Source organism: Echinops telfairi, unplaced genomic scaffold, assembly GCF_000313985.2.
Source record: "Echinops telfairi isolate 266 unplaced genomic scaffold, ASM31398v2 ScPeMD7_7474;HRSCAF=8512, whole genome shotgun sequence".
Taxonomy (NCBI): domain Eukaryota; kingdom Metazoa; phylum Chordata; class Mammalia; order Afrosoricida; family Tenrecidae; genus Echinops; species Echinops telfairi.
In genome coordinates, this window is record NW_022111378.1 from 7,374,664 (window position 1) to 7,388,964 (window position 14,301).

General features: G+C 48.7%; 1 protein-coding gene across 2 annotated transcripts in view; it reads left to right on the forward strand.

Moving 5' to 3' along the window:
- BEND7 (BEN domain containing 7) overlaps positions 1-9,864 on the forward strand; it is a 107,846-nt gene extending 97,982 nt beyond the window's left edge. Inside the window, exons 7-8 of one of the 2 annotated variants that reach the window (XM_045285638.1) lie at positions 2,726-2,779; positions 7,644-9,864. In XM_045285638.1, coding sequence (XP_045141573.1) covers positions 2,726-2,779; positions 7,644-7,705 — 116 coding nt within the window. In that variant the 3' untranslated portion in view covers positions 7,706-9,864. The remainder of the gene's footprint in view (positions 1-2,725; positions 2,780-7,643) is intronic. The other variant, XM_045285639.1, reaches the window with a different exon arrangement.
- Positions 9,865-14,301: the final 4,437 nt, after the last annotated feature.

A 14,301-nucleotide genomic window follows, 5' to 3' on the forward strand; every position in this document is an offset into this window, starting at 1 on the left:
TCATCACATGTAATCATTATCTCCTCTCTCTTTAACTGCAATGGTTCCTTTCCTGGTGTGGATTTTTATCATTTTCATTTGATTATTTCCTCAGAGCTGAAGCCAGGTTTTGATTTGTGTTAAATCTAAGAGGAAAGCCGTGCCTGCTATTAAATGTTTATTGGGCTTGCTCAATCTTTCCCAAAGTTCACAACTTGACAGTCACCAGGGAAGAAGGCTGGCGAGCGAGCTCGTTGTTCCAGACAGATGTTATGATTGCATTTAAATAACAAGTGATCTTCCTCCATGGGACTCAGACCCTGCTCACGCCACTAGCACACATTGCTTTACATACAGATATCTGTATGTATTTCCCAGTCGCACATGCTTTGTTCTTCCTAAGGTGCATAATCGCACAAGCCTGGTTTGGTTTGGATTTTTAAAGCTGAATATAACTGAATCAAAAAGGGAAAGATCAGATTATACTCAAAACTGATTTGAGTTTTAACAAAATGAGGAGAAGCGTGTGTGTGTGTGTGTGTGTGTGTGTGTGTGTGTGTGTAAAGTATAGAACATTACAAAACGAACTCAAATTGGAAGCTATAAAAAGTTGACTCATCATAAACAATTCAAGCATTTGAACTGTGGAGATCAGAGCTATCCCAGGCCCGGGTGTGGCCTCTGACCCACTGGTGTAGTCATTAAAGGCAATACCAAGGCTTCATGAGTGCCTTGGTAGATCTGGCTCTTCCACCCCAGCTCGTTAAAGGAGTGCTTCTAATCACGTCCCATAATCCCCGTGAGCTTCCGTTCTCACCTGTGAAATGGGATCATGAACTCCCATCAGATTTGCTTAAAGGTTAACTTGGTGGTGTGGCTGGTTATATGGTTGACTGCTAACCTGAAGCCTGACGGTTCAAAATTACCAGCCACTTCCTGGGAGAAAGAGGAAACATTCTACTCCAGTCTCAGAAACCCTCTTGGAGCAGTTTTCTCTGCCCTGTAGGGTCCCCAGGAGTCAGAGCTGACTCTGTGGCGGTTTGAGTTAATGCCTGTGTGGCCCTTAACCAGTGCCTGGCAAAGTGGTCAAAAGTAAGTGCAGGAGCTTAGGCATTGTTAGCGCAATTCAAATCCTTGGCACTGCCACTAATGCTGTAGTCTTGGATGACCTTTCGTTGCTTCAGTTTCCTCGTTTGTGAAAATGGGGCTGACAGGCCTAATTTGTGGGGCTTTCTGAGGGCTAAAGGACATAATGCCGACGAGGAACTTTGCAGACGATAAGCACGATTGTGTGTGGTGGCAGTTGTCAGTAGTAGTAAAGAACTTGGTCATCCTCAGGCACTGGGAGAATGTTATTATATAGTTCATCTCAAACTCACCCCTGCCCTGTTCCCACCTGTAGCACAGGGTAGAAGGACTTCCCCTATGTTTTCCCAAGACTAAACTCTTTGCAGGAGTAGAAAGCCTCAGATTTACTCAAACCAGTTAAAAGAAAGTAGAATCGTCCCTATATAAAGATAAATATATGCTCATCATTTTAAAATAAAATAGTGTTTTTTTAAACCCAAAGAATAAAATTTTAAGTACCGGTAAACCTTTCAGCCACCAAGAAACACTATAAACATTTCCGTATGTCCTTCCTGATTATTTGATGAACAATTAAAAAATGATAAGCATACCATGTAGCTTATCATTTGACATAAATATTTGTGTTACTAAATAGTCTTGTATAACATCAAAGAAGAGGGCTTTGTAGTTGATCCCAGCCCCAGTGGTCTTGGAATATTCCCTCTTCACCTTGTATTCGGTACAGTGAATTTAGCAGGTCAGCAGACGGGCTAACGAGTTCTCCCCAGATGGGCGCGGATGAACTACAGGTGGACTCTCCGGCTTTTTCTAGCCTGATCTAACCCCTGATGGTTGGACGCAACAATAGAAAGCAGGCTCCGAGGAGTCCTTTTTCTGAAGCATTCCACCAATGAGGCGTTCCACCTGGGTGCAAAGGGCTTGGTCTCCCCAGCTAAGTTGCCTGGGCGCATGCCGAGTCAGCAGGGAAGGCTGTGGAGCAGGAAAACTTCCCATGGGGACCACTGGCCCTGTGACGGAGCACTACCAAAATGATCCCGGTGGCTGTAATGAGGTGTTCGACCTGTGACTCAGTAGATACCCAGAGAGCCAATCCGTTCTCAGGAGACAGGTGGTCAACCTTTTTTTTTTTTAGGGGTGGGGGGCACACCTGTAGCAGATTTTCTGTGACTAAAGGATTTGTTGAAAACTCTCGAGGACATTGGAACGTGGACTCGCAAGGACATATGGACCAAAGTTTGCATCCTAAAACAGAAAGGAAGACTGGAAAACGTTTTATTCTGCCTGTTGATTTTCTTTCTGACGGAGTGGATGCTCGACTGGCCGCTCTTGGGTCTGAATGATTTCCCCAGAACGATCCTGGGGATCCTGGGGCCGGCAACCGGAGTTCACTGACCTCCGTCCCTTCCCAGGGCATCCTGGAACAGACTGGGCTCGGCTTTATTAAGGCCCATGAAAAGGAAGTGAAACCAAGTGGGTGATCAGAAGACTTTATTTAAATAACAATACTAGACTGCACTGGGAGCCCGCGGAGGCAGGAAAGGGAAAAGAAGGCTGGGAACTCACCTGGGTACTGGGACTTTAAATTGTCTTCCTGTGCTCCATAAAATGGATGTGCTTCCCGCAACTAATGAGATTTGTGTTTTATGTTTGTAACCAGCAGAGGTAGCTGACTGTGATGAAAGACTGGACGGCGTTCCTCTACCACCAGCAGGTAAAACACATTTACATTTTCATCACCTGCTGGAAAATACCATTGGAAAGACATATTTGCATTGGAAAAGTTGTTAACCCTGGAGGGGCAGACGCTTGAGCAAACGGCTTCCACAGAGGACTCGGGCCCTCCTTGTCCGAGGCACAGAGATACTTTTCACAGGGAACATGAAAAGCCACATTTTCCTCTTGCTGCTTCCTAGCGATAAAACCCCCCAGAAGAGCAAGTCCTAAGAACTTAGTATCACGACCTACCAGAACCTTCGCACATTAAAAACATGTGTTAACAGAAAGTGGCAACACTTTTTAGAGTCAGGACCACAGATTTGTGATCAAATTCATGCTCTCCCTGTCCTCCCTCGCACACATAAAGGTCTTTTGAGAAGCGGGCACTCCTGAGGAGCCAGATCCGGGCACTCAGTACAAAGCAAACCAACCAACCAAAGACTTGCCATTGAGCCGATTCTGACTCGGGGCTTTCACCGAGCGATTGACTAAGCCTGGTGCCCTGGCATTGTTGGCGCTTTCCGAACGCTACCACCAGACCCCGACCCAGCATTCCCTTGGAGCCTTTCCTGTGTACTCTGGAGTGCATCCACTGAGACTTTACTGACTCCGTTACTGCCCACCCTGGCCTCCTGCCTCTGCATTGGTTCAAGCCCGAGATTCTGGGGAGCGGGCACTGGGCATGGTGAGCCATCTATCAAACCAGCTGCTGTCAGGACACGCACCACTGCCCCCACCCCCAAATCAGCTTCTGGGTGGAAAATTACACTCGGTGCTTTCTCCTCCAAATAGGCCTTAATTCATTCCCGCAAAGACGAATGTGTAAGGAACTCAGCTAGGTCGGGTGGGCAGGTGGGGTACATGCTCTGAGGTGGAGGGAAGGCAGAGCGCCCAGGTGCAGGCCGGGCAGCTTAGAGCCCGGCTCACAAGCCAGCACAGCCGCGGGAGCGCTGCTTGGCTCCGTGACGCTGAGGGCCCATGCTCGAGACTGGTGGCCAGATTAATAACGGGGATGAGCCCCAGCTCCCCCCCAGAGAGCCTGCTTAGATCAGGTTTTTACTATACATCCTCATTAGGGAAAGGGATTCCTTTTCTTGGTTGGCAAGGTTCCGCTTAATAAATTCAGAGACTGGAAAGATGCTCTCCAGGGCTTATGTCCAGTCTGCCGTCCTGTGATGAGCCAGGGCTCCTGTTGGCCTTGTTCCGCTCCCTGGCCACGCCCAGCCACTACAGGAAACCCAACTGGGAGCCAAAAAACTCCATCCCTCTTTGCGTGGTCCTGGGGGGAGGTGGAGGCAGAGGGCTGTCGCGGGTAAGAAACTTGAGCGCCGCGGATGATGGCGCCTCATGGACCAGAAAGGAATGAATTCAAGGACCCTGAGTGTGAGAAGGAGCTCTAGAGATCGCCGAGTTCAAACCCTTCTGTTTATCCAGGCCTTTAATTGTCGTTGTTTGGTGCTATCGAGCCGGTTCCAGCATACACCCTTGTGTACAACAAATGAAACACCACCCGGGCCTGCACCACCTTCACAATGGTTCTTATGGTTTGAGCCCAGTGGTTCACAATGGTTCTTATGGTTTGAGCCCAGTGGTTCACAATGGGTTGGGCCCGTTGTTATAGCGACTTTGCCAGTCCATCTTGTCGAAGGTCTTTCTACCTTTCGCTGTCCCTCTACTTTACCAAGCATGATGTCCTTCTCCAGAGACTGGACCCCCCTGACAACGTGGCCAAAGTACCTGAAACAAAGTCTTGCCATCCTTGCCTCTAAGGAGCATTCTGAGTATACTTTTTCCAAGACAGATTTGTCTGTTATTTTGGCAGTCCATGATACTTTGAATATTCTTCACCAACACCATAGTTCAAATCCATCAATTCTTTTTCGGTCTTATTCAATGTGCAGAGGTCACATGTATATGAGGAAATTGAAAATACCCTGGCTTAGGTCAGTTGTAACTGAGTCCTCAAAGTAACATCCTTGCTCTTCCCCACTTTAGACAGGTCTTGTGCATCATGTTTACCCAGTACACCGTGTTACTTATCTCTCCACTGCTGCTCCCATGAGCATTGACTGTGGACGACAAAATCCTTGACAACTTCCATATTTTCACCGTTTATCATGATGCACTTCAGAGTCCTAGTGATGTAGTGGGTTAAACGTGTTGTGTTGTTAACCACAAGGTCAGTAGTCCATCCACCAGCTACTCTTTGGGAGAAAGATGAGGCTGTCCTGCCCTACAAATTTATAGCCACAAAAACCCAAAGGGGCAGTTCCCTGTCCTATAGGGTCAAGGGGTCAGAATTGACTCTGTGGCTGTGAGTTTGGTTTCGCGTGGTTTTGAGTTTTATTATCTTTTTATGGTCTGTCTCTACACACACACACACACACACACACAAATGTGAATGTGTTCTGGGTGGTACAGGCATCAGAAGTGAATTCTTCATGCTTTCTGTGAACCAACATTGACCCGTGCAAGATCACAGTCAGTCAAATGATTCTTTTCATTTCAGGGGAGACAGTTGAGGCTGTCTACTCCCATAACAATTGACAACGCCTCTGAAACCCTGTATAAAGTCAAAGCCAATGTAATGGTTCCAAGGTTGGCTTTAAGTTTTTAGTTTTCTGATATTTTTATTTATTTCTTTTATTAAAAGATCACTTTATTGGGGGCTCTTACAGCTCTTATAACAATCCATACAGCAATTGTATCAAGCATATTTGTGCATATGTTGCCATCGTTATTTTCTAAACATTTACTTTCTATTGAGCCCTTGGTATCAGCTCCTCTTTTTTCCCTCCTTCCCTGTTCCCCCACCTTTGTGACCCCTTAATAAATGATTAATTATCATTATTTTCATGTCCTACAATGACCACTGTCTCTCTTCTCCCACGGTTTCTGTTGTTCATCCCCCTGGAGGGAGAGGGGATGTCATGTGTCGATCATTGTGATTGGTTCCCCCTTCCTCCCCTTTTCCTGATACTTGTTTTAAAGGAAATGAATGTGAGTTTCCCTCACCCCCATGAGTAGGTAAGACTTTCTTGAACAACTCGCAGGAGTCGTCACTGTTGCTAGGCGGTGGTGTACGAAGAAGGCCTTGTCACTGGTACCGCAGGGAGAAGCCATGCGAGAGACGCTGGGAGAGTGCCCTGCTCATGTAGAAAAACAATGCGAAACTTGGGAACAGGGTGTGTTTACGAGACAGAGCCCATACCCCAGACGGACCGGAGGAGTAGAGCACAGAGGTGCCCGGCGGCACACACAGCGCAGATAGCGCTGAGACCTACGGCCCTGCACAGCCAGACTGCCCGCCGGTGCCAGGACGGTGAGACTGCCTCCTGCACTTCAGACATGTTGTCTATCAGGAGAGACCAGTCCCTGAGAAGGACATCATGCTTGGTCAACCAGAGGAGCCGTGAAAAGAAGAGGGCCCTTAGGGAGCTGCTCCCGCAGGGGGCTCAAACCTAGCAGTTGTGAGGGTTATGCAGGACCGAGCAGTGTTTTCATTGAACTGCTCGTCCTAAGTCACTGTGAGTCAGCCGCCTTGACTGCCCCTAACAACACCCATAAGACATGGCGCTTCCTAAAAACCAGCTACGGGAGACCAAGAGCCAAGTTGCTCAAAAGCAAAGATGAAAAGATAGTGGGCAGGGAAACTAGAGTAATGGAAAGGGAACAACCAAAAGAGAATGTGGACACGTAGGGATAAACGTGACTAATGAGACTGACAGTGAAGACAGCCTGTCATTTGGGAACCAAATGCGTCCTATAAACTTTCACTGGGAAATAGATGAAATACTATTTTACAAAAGAAAAGAAAGGTGTTAAGAAATTTCAGTCCTCCACCCAGAGACAACCCATATTGCAGTGATTCTCAACCTGTGGGTCGCGACCCCTTTGAGGGGTCAAACGACCCTTTCACAGGGGTTGCTCCTCTTCGTAACAGTAGCAAAATGACAGTGATGAAGTAGCAACGACAATAATTTTATGGTTGGGGGGGGTCACCACCACATGAGGAACTGTATGAAAGGGTCGCAGCATTAGGAAGGTTGAGAACCACTCTTATGTTTTCTCCCCTTGATCTCACTCTATAATTACTTGGTTTATTTATATAATACAGGTCAAAGACGTATGAAATTGTTGCCTGGGGTTTTTTGGTGTTTTTTTTCATTGTGGTTGTAACTTTACAAGCTCTTCCCCATTTAATTATAAATTCTCCTTAGCATTATTTTAATAGCTACACGATAATCTCTTTCCCAGGCAAATCCTATTCTGTTTAACGTTCCTGTCCCTGAACAATGTGAGGGGGCTTCAGAAAGCTCAGGGTGCACCGGGAGACCGTCACTGTTTTGACTGTGCAGCTGTGTTCCGCCTTTCCCTACGCTGTGTTTTACTCTGCACATGAAGGGAGGGGGGGAGCTCATGGAAAGATCTGCTGGACTGTGATTCCATTTTTCCATGGTTTTTTTTAAAACCCCCAAATATACGCTGGTATTTGGTCATGGGTTTTCCTGTAAAAATAGTCAAGTTTATGATTCCTGAAATGGCTTGTTTAGCAACTAACCACAAGAGCAGCAGTTCAAAGCCACCAGCGGCTACTCGAGGGAAAGACGAGGTTTTCCCCGGAAAACCACAGGGCAGGTCCACCTTGTTGTGTGGCCACGAGGCAGAGTGGACTCGATGGCAGTGAGGTCGAGTGTTTTTGGAAGGTTTGGGGGAAAAAACAGTAGCTAAAATATGGAACACAGATAACTCAATAAGTTTTTCACTCTCATCTAGAATGCTTATCTCTAACCATGGTCTAGAAAAGTAGATGCCAGAGAAACTGTTTCTCCCACTTCATTGTTCTGTCTCTGTTGTAGGCAACGTATTGGACACCAGTACCGAAAACATGGAAGACACAGAAGCAGATTTCACTCTCTAGACTTGTCTCTGAGTGACACTGCTCATTAGCATCCCTAACTCTTCCGTTCGAATTTCCTCAAAGAGCCACGGAAGCATTTCAGGTCACTGCAAAGTGTGGGTGTTCTGTGACGTTTACCCCTCATGTTTGAAGCATTTTCGTATACTGTACTTTCTCAGTAATATGTGATAATCAAGCCTCCAATTTGGCATGAGATTTTAAAATCATTTTTAGAGTTGATTTATTATCCTTTTAAAAGTCCAGTGTATGATCCAATTAGCTCATTGTCCATTATAATGTCTCTGTGTTTCTTCATAACCTCAATGTGAATATATAAAGTTTTGAAGTATATTTATTTTCCTGTAAATTGCTTAGGTGCAGTATTAAGGAGAGTGGTGTTTCCCAATACTGAGCGAGCCGTTGTGAAGGCCAAAATTAATTAGACCTTCATCCATCTCAAAGATGAGAAATTTTGTTTTGGGAGACAGGTTTGCTCTGATCTATTAGATGAAAACAACGCCGTCCGATCCCCAAACGTAATCTCTTATGGCTGAGTAAGTGCGCATGCCAGAGGAAGTCTTAGGAAAGAAAAAGCTTTCGCTTATTTGTAAACCTGGGTTGTGTCCACGCAGTGACACAATAACTAATTACAAGGTGCGGAGCTCAAAGCAATCAGTTCTCGCTCTGCCTGATGCCTGACGACTGGGCAGCAGATGGCTTCCCGGAGCTGCTGGCCGGTGTGTTTCCATGGCCCAGGCCAGCCCCACGGGCACTTAGTGCATACTCTGTACTCCACTTGCTTTACAGTCCCTTGGCCCTCCACTTAATATAAAACCAATACATCAAATTCTGAACTTTGAAAGTTATATTGCCATGTGGGCATTGGTGTGACAGGAGGATTTACCTTCACGCGTGGCTCTCTAGTTTGAGAGTGAATTTAAAAGGCCATTTTGTTTCGAAACATTGCATTTACACCTTGCTGATTGGATAAGGGAGATTCCCTTGGATCTCTGGCACTTGACCCCAAGGCTGCCAATGGCCATGAAGGACGTTTGGACTAGAAGGTGCCACCAAGTCCCACGAGGTGGCTAGGGTATCAACTCCCACCTTCTCTGTGTCACCTTGTGGACTGTGGAGTGAAGCACTCTGGTTGGCACCCTCGAGTTCAGCCCCTCACCTCGCAGATGAGGACCCAGTGGAGGAAGTGGTCCAAGTGGGTGTCCAGAGCCGTTAGCCCTTCTGTAGCCGTGGCCTCTGACAATGTAAACTGAGAGTTGGGTGGGGAGCTCTGGGATCAATTAGTGATCCACGGAGGGCCGACCATGGTGGAAGAGGCCATCCTGCCACATGACAGAACTGGTTTGCATGTAGCTCCTGGGATGAATCTAACTGCTAGCCAGGTGCATCTCATCTCCGTGTATCTCTGTCCGTTGTTTTCAAGGGACAGGACGGTTTAGAGGAGTGGTTGCCATCACACCTTTTAGTGAGTTCGTGTAAGTTTCAGGCCAGTAACGAATCCTGTTCCTGAAACCAGCCCGTTGGTCCATCATAGTCTCTTTCAGTACTGCCAACCAGGGCTTCTGTCTTCAGCAGAATCTGCTGTGAAATGTGTCGTCTGCCTCCCAGAAGGGACCCTTTCTCAAGGGACTAGAAAAGATTCACGCGTGACCTTTCACCCCATTCCGAGATGATGCCTGGGTTGCTAGCGCAGGTGGGCGCGTTCACCTCAGAACTGTGGGCTCCGCTCGGGCTGACCGGACCCTCAGAGCCACTGCTCTCGCAGCCTGGCACCACTCAGATCTGTCAGGACTTGAGCAGGGGGTCGTTCAAATGCGTCAACGGACCCACCAATTAGAATCACATGTCACAACACCGCACGGTGAAATCAGATTTTGTCGATTGAAATTGTATTTGTGTTTACTTACTGTGACTACTGTTCAGAAACCCTTTTTATAGGCTTCTTAGCAAAAAGAAAAATGTTATTCCATATCTATGGATAAGGTCTCAATCTGTATATATGTTTTACTAATGTGTAAATATTTAGATTTTTTTAAAATGACTATGTTCTTTTAAAAAAAAGGCTAGTTGTGGAAATGGTGTATAACATTGTGTTGTGCTCTCGCTGCCCAAGTGCCCCTCATGCCCGTGCCGGAAGAATACAATAAATGACTTTTACTGAGCGCGTGTCTTCTTGTGTGCTAGTCCTCCTGAGGAGCGGTCAGGGCGATTCCTTAATTAGCAGGTATTTATGAATGCCCTGGTGGCATTAATCCAGAGCTCCTTATGGAGTTTGTCTTTAAATATAAGTAAGTCATCGCGATTGCTAGCCAAATGAGTCTTGAGCCCCAGAAAACTGCGGGTCCTGGCTGGCAGGGAGATCAATGGCTGTAGCAAGTCTCCCAGCAACCCTTGAGTAGTGAGTACTGATATGCTTGAAGCCTAATTTTAAATGAATTAGGCAGCTTTATAATCTTCACTTGAAAGGTTAAGCTCTGCTTCTATGGAAACAACACATCAGAAGGACAAATCTATCTTCTCTCATGCAAAGTGGCTGTTAAGACCTAATTGCTCTCTTCTGCTCCTTGCACGCAGGAAGGCGCTACTCCCTGCCGGTCTCCTCTCCCCCACTTCCAAAAGGCATCCCCAGGCCCCTGCCATTGGATGGGCAGCCACCCCCAGGCTGGACCTTGGCTCTTTGGGAGCTTTGGGTCAGGGTCTGTTGGCTGGCCCAGTGCTGGGCAGCAGCTCAGAGAGGGTGGGTGGGGAGCCACTGCTGCGGAAGAAAGCAGCTGGATTAGGAGGAAGGTGGTGACAGAGCAAGTTGCCCCCAAAGCAGAAAAGCCAGTGTCATTCACACACCTGCTGGGAGCCTGCGCTATCCTCCTGCCACAGGGCCCAGGCTTCCTATGGTCCCTATACCATGCAATTGAAGGGGGCACGTGCCTCTGGGATGCCCGGGCTCCTGCTAGCTGGCAGAGCAGTGCTGTGTGTCAAGCCTGGCTGAATAGCCCTGACTGACTCTATAACCCAATAGTCGGGGGGCAGAGGGGCTCACATTTCACCCTAGGAGGTTCTACTGGAAGAGAGGGGGCTCCTCAACTTGTCAGGGCACAGAAGCTCATCTGCCTGCCTCATCATCTCCCCTCCTATAGAGCCAGCCCTACCTACCGAGCGATGGGGTGCATTCCAGCTGCAGTGGGAATTCAGTTCATCCAATTACTCAGCCACCAAGAGGCCGGGTACTGCAGCGGGCTGGTGTGATGCCAGGGAAGAGTGCTGGGCTGGACAGTCTTCCTGGCATCAATTTGCGTGGGACTTGGTGACCGTCCCCAGAAGTTAGGGAGGTGTGGGGAAACAGGATCAGGAGGTGGTGATCTGGTTTATGTTTTATAAAGAACCATCCAGCTGAAGACTGGAACGTTGTCTGACGAGAGGCAGACTTACGCTCATCAGGAGCTAGGGATAGATGAAGAACCTACTCCCCCAGATCCCCAAGCATAAGAGAATGACCTGGTGGTGTCAGAGTTCCACGTTGGGCTGTTCACCTTGGGAGCCAGACGGGCCTTGACTCAAGTAGAGAGCTAGTCTCAGAAACCCACAGGGCCAGTTCTACTCTGTCCTGTAAGGTCGCCATGAGCCAGAATCAATGCAGCGGCCGTGAGTGGAGTTGTTGGCGACTGATCTAAAGCAAGAGGGGAGTGCAGTTCCCCTGGGGAAGGAGAACGTGTCGAAGCTGACGCCTCAGGAATCACTGGGTGTTACTGATAGCCGCCAAGATAGTGAGGCACCCCTGGGTGGTACAGGCGGTGAACATGCACCCTGATCACTGAAAGGATGGAGGTTTGAGTCTACCCGGGTGCCTTGGAAGAAAGGCCTGGCAATCCGCTTCTGAAAGGCCCCACGGAGTACAGTTCCACTCCCAGGGCCAGAGGAGGACCGCTGAGTTTAGGTCTGAGTGCCCCCTCCATTCACTCGCTCACTCACCAAACTCAACACCCACCATGTGCCTGGTGCTGTTCTAAGGATGGAGCGTGTAACACAGCAGAACCAGGCCTGCCCCCACAGAGCACACTCCCTGTGTGAGGCGGAGGGGGCTGATGGTGGGAGCGGGGGAAGTGGCAGCACACGAGGAGCACTGTGTCCCCAAGCAGCCGTGCCCGAGAGGGTGGAATTGAATCTTTAGTTCTGTACCAACCTCAGGCCAGGGGGATTTGAAGCGCCACTCCGCATTCGCTCCGGTCTCAGCTGCACTCTGTCACCAAAGGGCTGCGTGACTGCTCTCCCCAGTCTCCCACGCCATCAAATCCGCCTTCTACTTCTTCACGCAGATGTGCGTGACTGGAGGCTTGAGATGAAAAGCATTTTCAGGCGAAATGTTTGTATTAATAGGCAAACTAGTAGTCCCTGGGCTGCCTGCTCAGCAGACCCCAGGGCTTCAGACTCCTGGCTTCCTTCTGTCTTAAGTGTGTTTTGTTTACGCCTGGATCTTTAGTGCCTAACAGAGTAGGCTCTCAGGAAACAAACCCAGCACCATTGAGACCGTGCCAGCTCACAGCCACCCTCCAGGGCAGGTAGACCTGCCCCTGGGGGTTTCCAAGATGGACACTAACTCTTTTTGTTTTCTTTTTAATCATTTTATTAGGGGCTCATACAACTCTTATCACAATCTATACACACATCAGTTGTGTACAGCGCATTTGTACATTCATTGCCCTCATCATTCTCAAAACATTTCCTCTCGACTTAAGCCCCCAGCATTAGGTCCTCAGTTTTCCCCTCCCTTCCTGCTCCCCCCTCCCTCATGAGCCCTTGATAGTTTATAAATTGTTATTTTGTCATATCTTGCCCTGTCCGACATCTCCCTTCACCCACTTTTCTGTTGTCCGTCCCCCAGGGAGGAGGTCACATATAGTTCCTTGTAATCGGTTCCCTCTTTCCTACCCACTTTCCCTCTACCCTCCCAGTATTGCCACTCACAACACTGGTCCTGTAGGGCTTATCCGCCCTGGATTCCCTGGATTTCCAGTTCCGGACACTAACTCTTTACCGGAGTAGAAAGCCCTGTCTTTCTCCCAAGGGGTGGCTGCTGGTTTCCACCTGCTGGCCTTGCAGCCCAAGGCACAGCCACTATGCCACCAGAGCTCCCTCAGTAAATAGTTACTGACTAATGGATCACCGACTGCTCCCTGGCCTTCGACAGCAATGCAGGTGCTTCCCTTAATAATTCGCCGATCTAGGTAAAGGGGAAAGAGCAGTGGGCCTTTTGGGTGGGGGTGTTCCCTCAGAGTCTCTTCTGATGCATTGAGAGAGACCCCTTACGTGTCAGAAGACCTGCCTCCGAGGCCAGCCCAGGCTGTAGCCCTAACGGAGGCAGGTCTTTTTCCAAAAAAGCTACTGGCTGCATTCGGACCTGCTGCCTGCTCACCCTTTGATTGGCAGCCAAGCGCTTAGCCATTGTGCCAGAGGGCTGCTTCCCCCCTTGGTAGTGAGTGGTCTCCTTGGCAGAGGGGCTCCCTGTTGGACCACAGCATCATTCGGCCTGCAGACCAGGAGGGTGTGTAGAATTCCTTGGATTATATGTCCCAGGAAAGGGGAAACTAGGAAACGCTTCTTCGTTTTTTTTTAATTTGCTGAGGAGTTTCATATTTAAGGATAAAATGGGATTTTAGCCACCTTGAACCTCTTGTTCAGAAAATGCTTACTTTTAGTATTTGCTTTCCTCCCTTTCAAGTAGACTGCCAACTTGGCCTCCTTGTTGTGAACGTCTGATGCCGTCATGAGGCGGCACTGCTCGCGCTCACAATAACCGGTTTTGGGTTTTGCGTCCGCTGCCATAGCTTTTTTGAGTCCCTAGCGGGCCGTGGCGTATGCCTAATGACTTACCTCATAACTCACACAAACCCCTTCTCACGCACTGAAAACGTGGATTCAGAAAAGCCAAGTGATTTGTGCAAGTGGTGACCCAGCACGACCCGTGTGACCCTGCTGGTGGCAGCAGAATCAGGATTTGAACCCGGGCCTTCAGCACAAAGCCCTGGAGGCCACCTCTCACTGCAGCTTTTTAAAAATTCTGGCTTTCGCTGTCACACGCTGTTCTGGGCCTACCAGCGCCTCCTGCTCTCTTCCCAATCTAATAGGCAGCTTGCCATTGGATCAGAGAGTGGATCTGGGAGGGTCTACTTTTGAATAGAGTATGCCTAGATGACTTTGAGGCAAGAAGGCAGAGCCATTCTTGTAAGTAAAACTGTGGTGGTTAGCTCCTGGCTCCCCAGAGTGATTCGACTCCCCTTTCCTGCCTATGAAGCCTTATGTAAGGTTTCTGTGTGCTGTCCACATCTTATCAGTTTTCTGCATCTCCCAGGGGTCAGCGAAGAAGCTGGTCCGATGGGATTGCTAAATGATGCACCCCTGCCCTCCTTCCCATATAATCCCTAAGCCTCTCCTGCTTTACTCCCTCGAGCCTCCACAAATCCATGTCTGCCACACACCCCCCACCACCACCACCTCCAGACGGACAGAAGTGAGGCCAGTGGAGGCAGGGCTGATACCAAAAGGCAGACAGGGCTGAGCAAGAGGGCGGGTGACTGCCTGGAGGGGTAGATCAGGAGGGTTAGGTA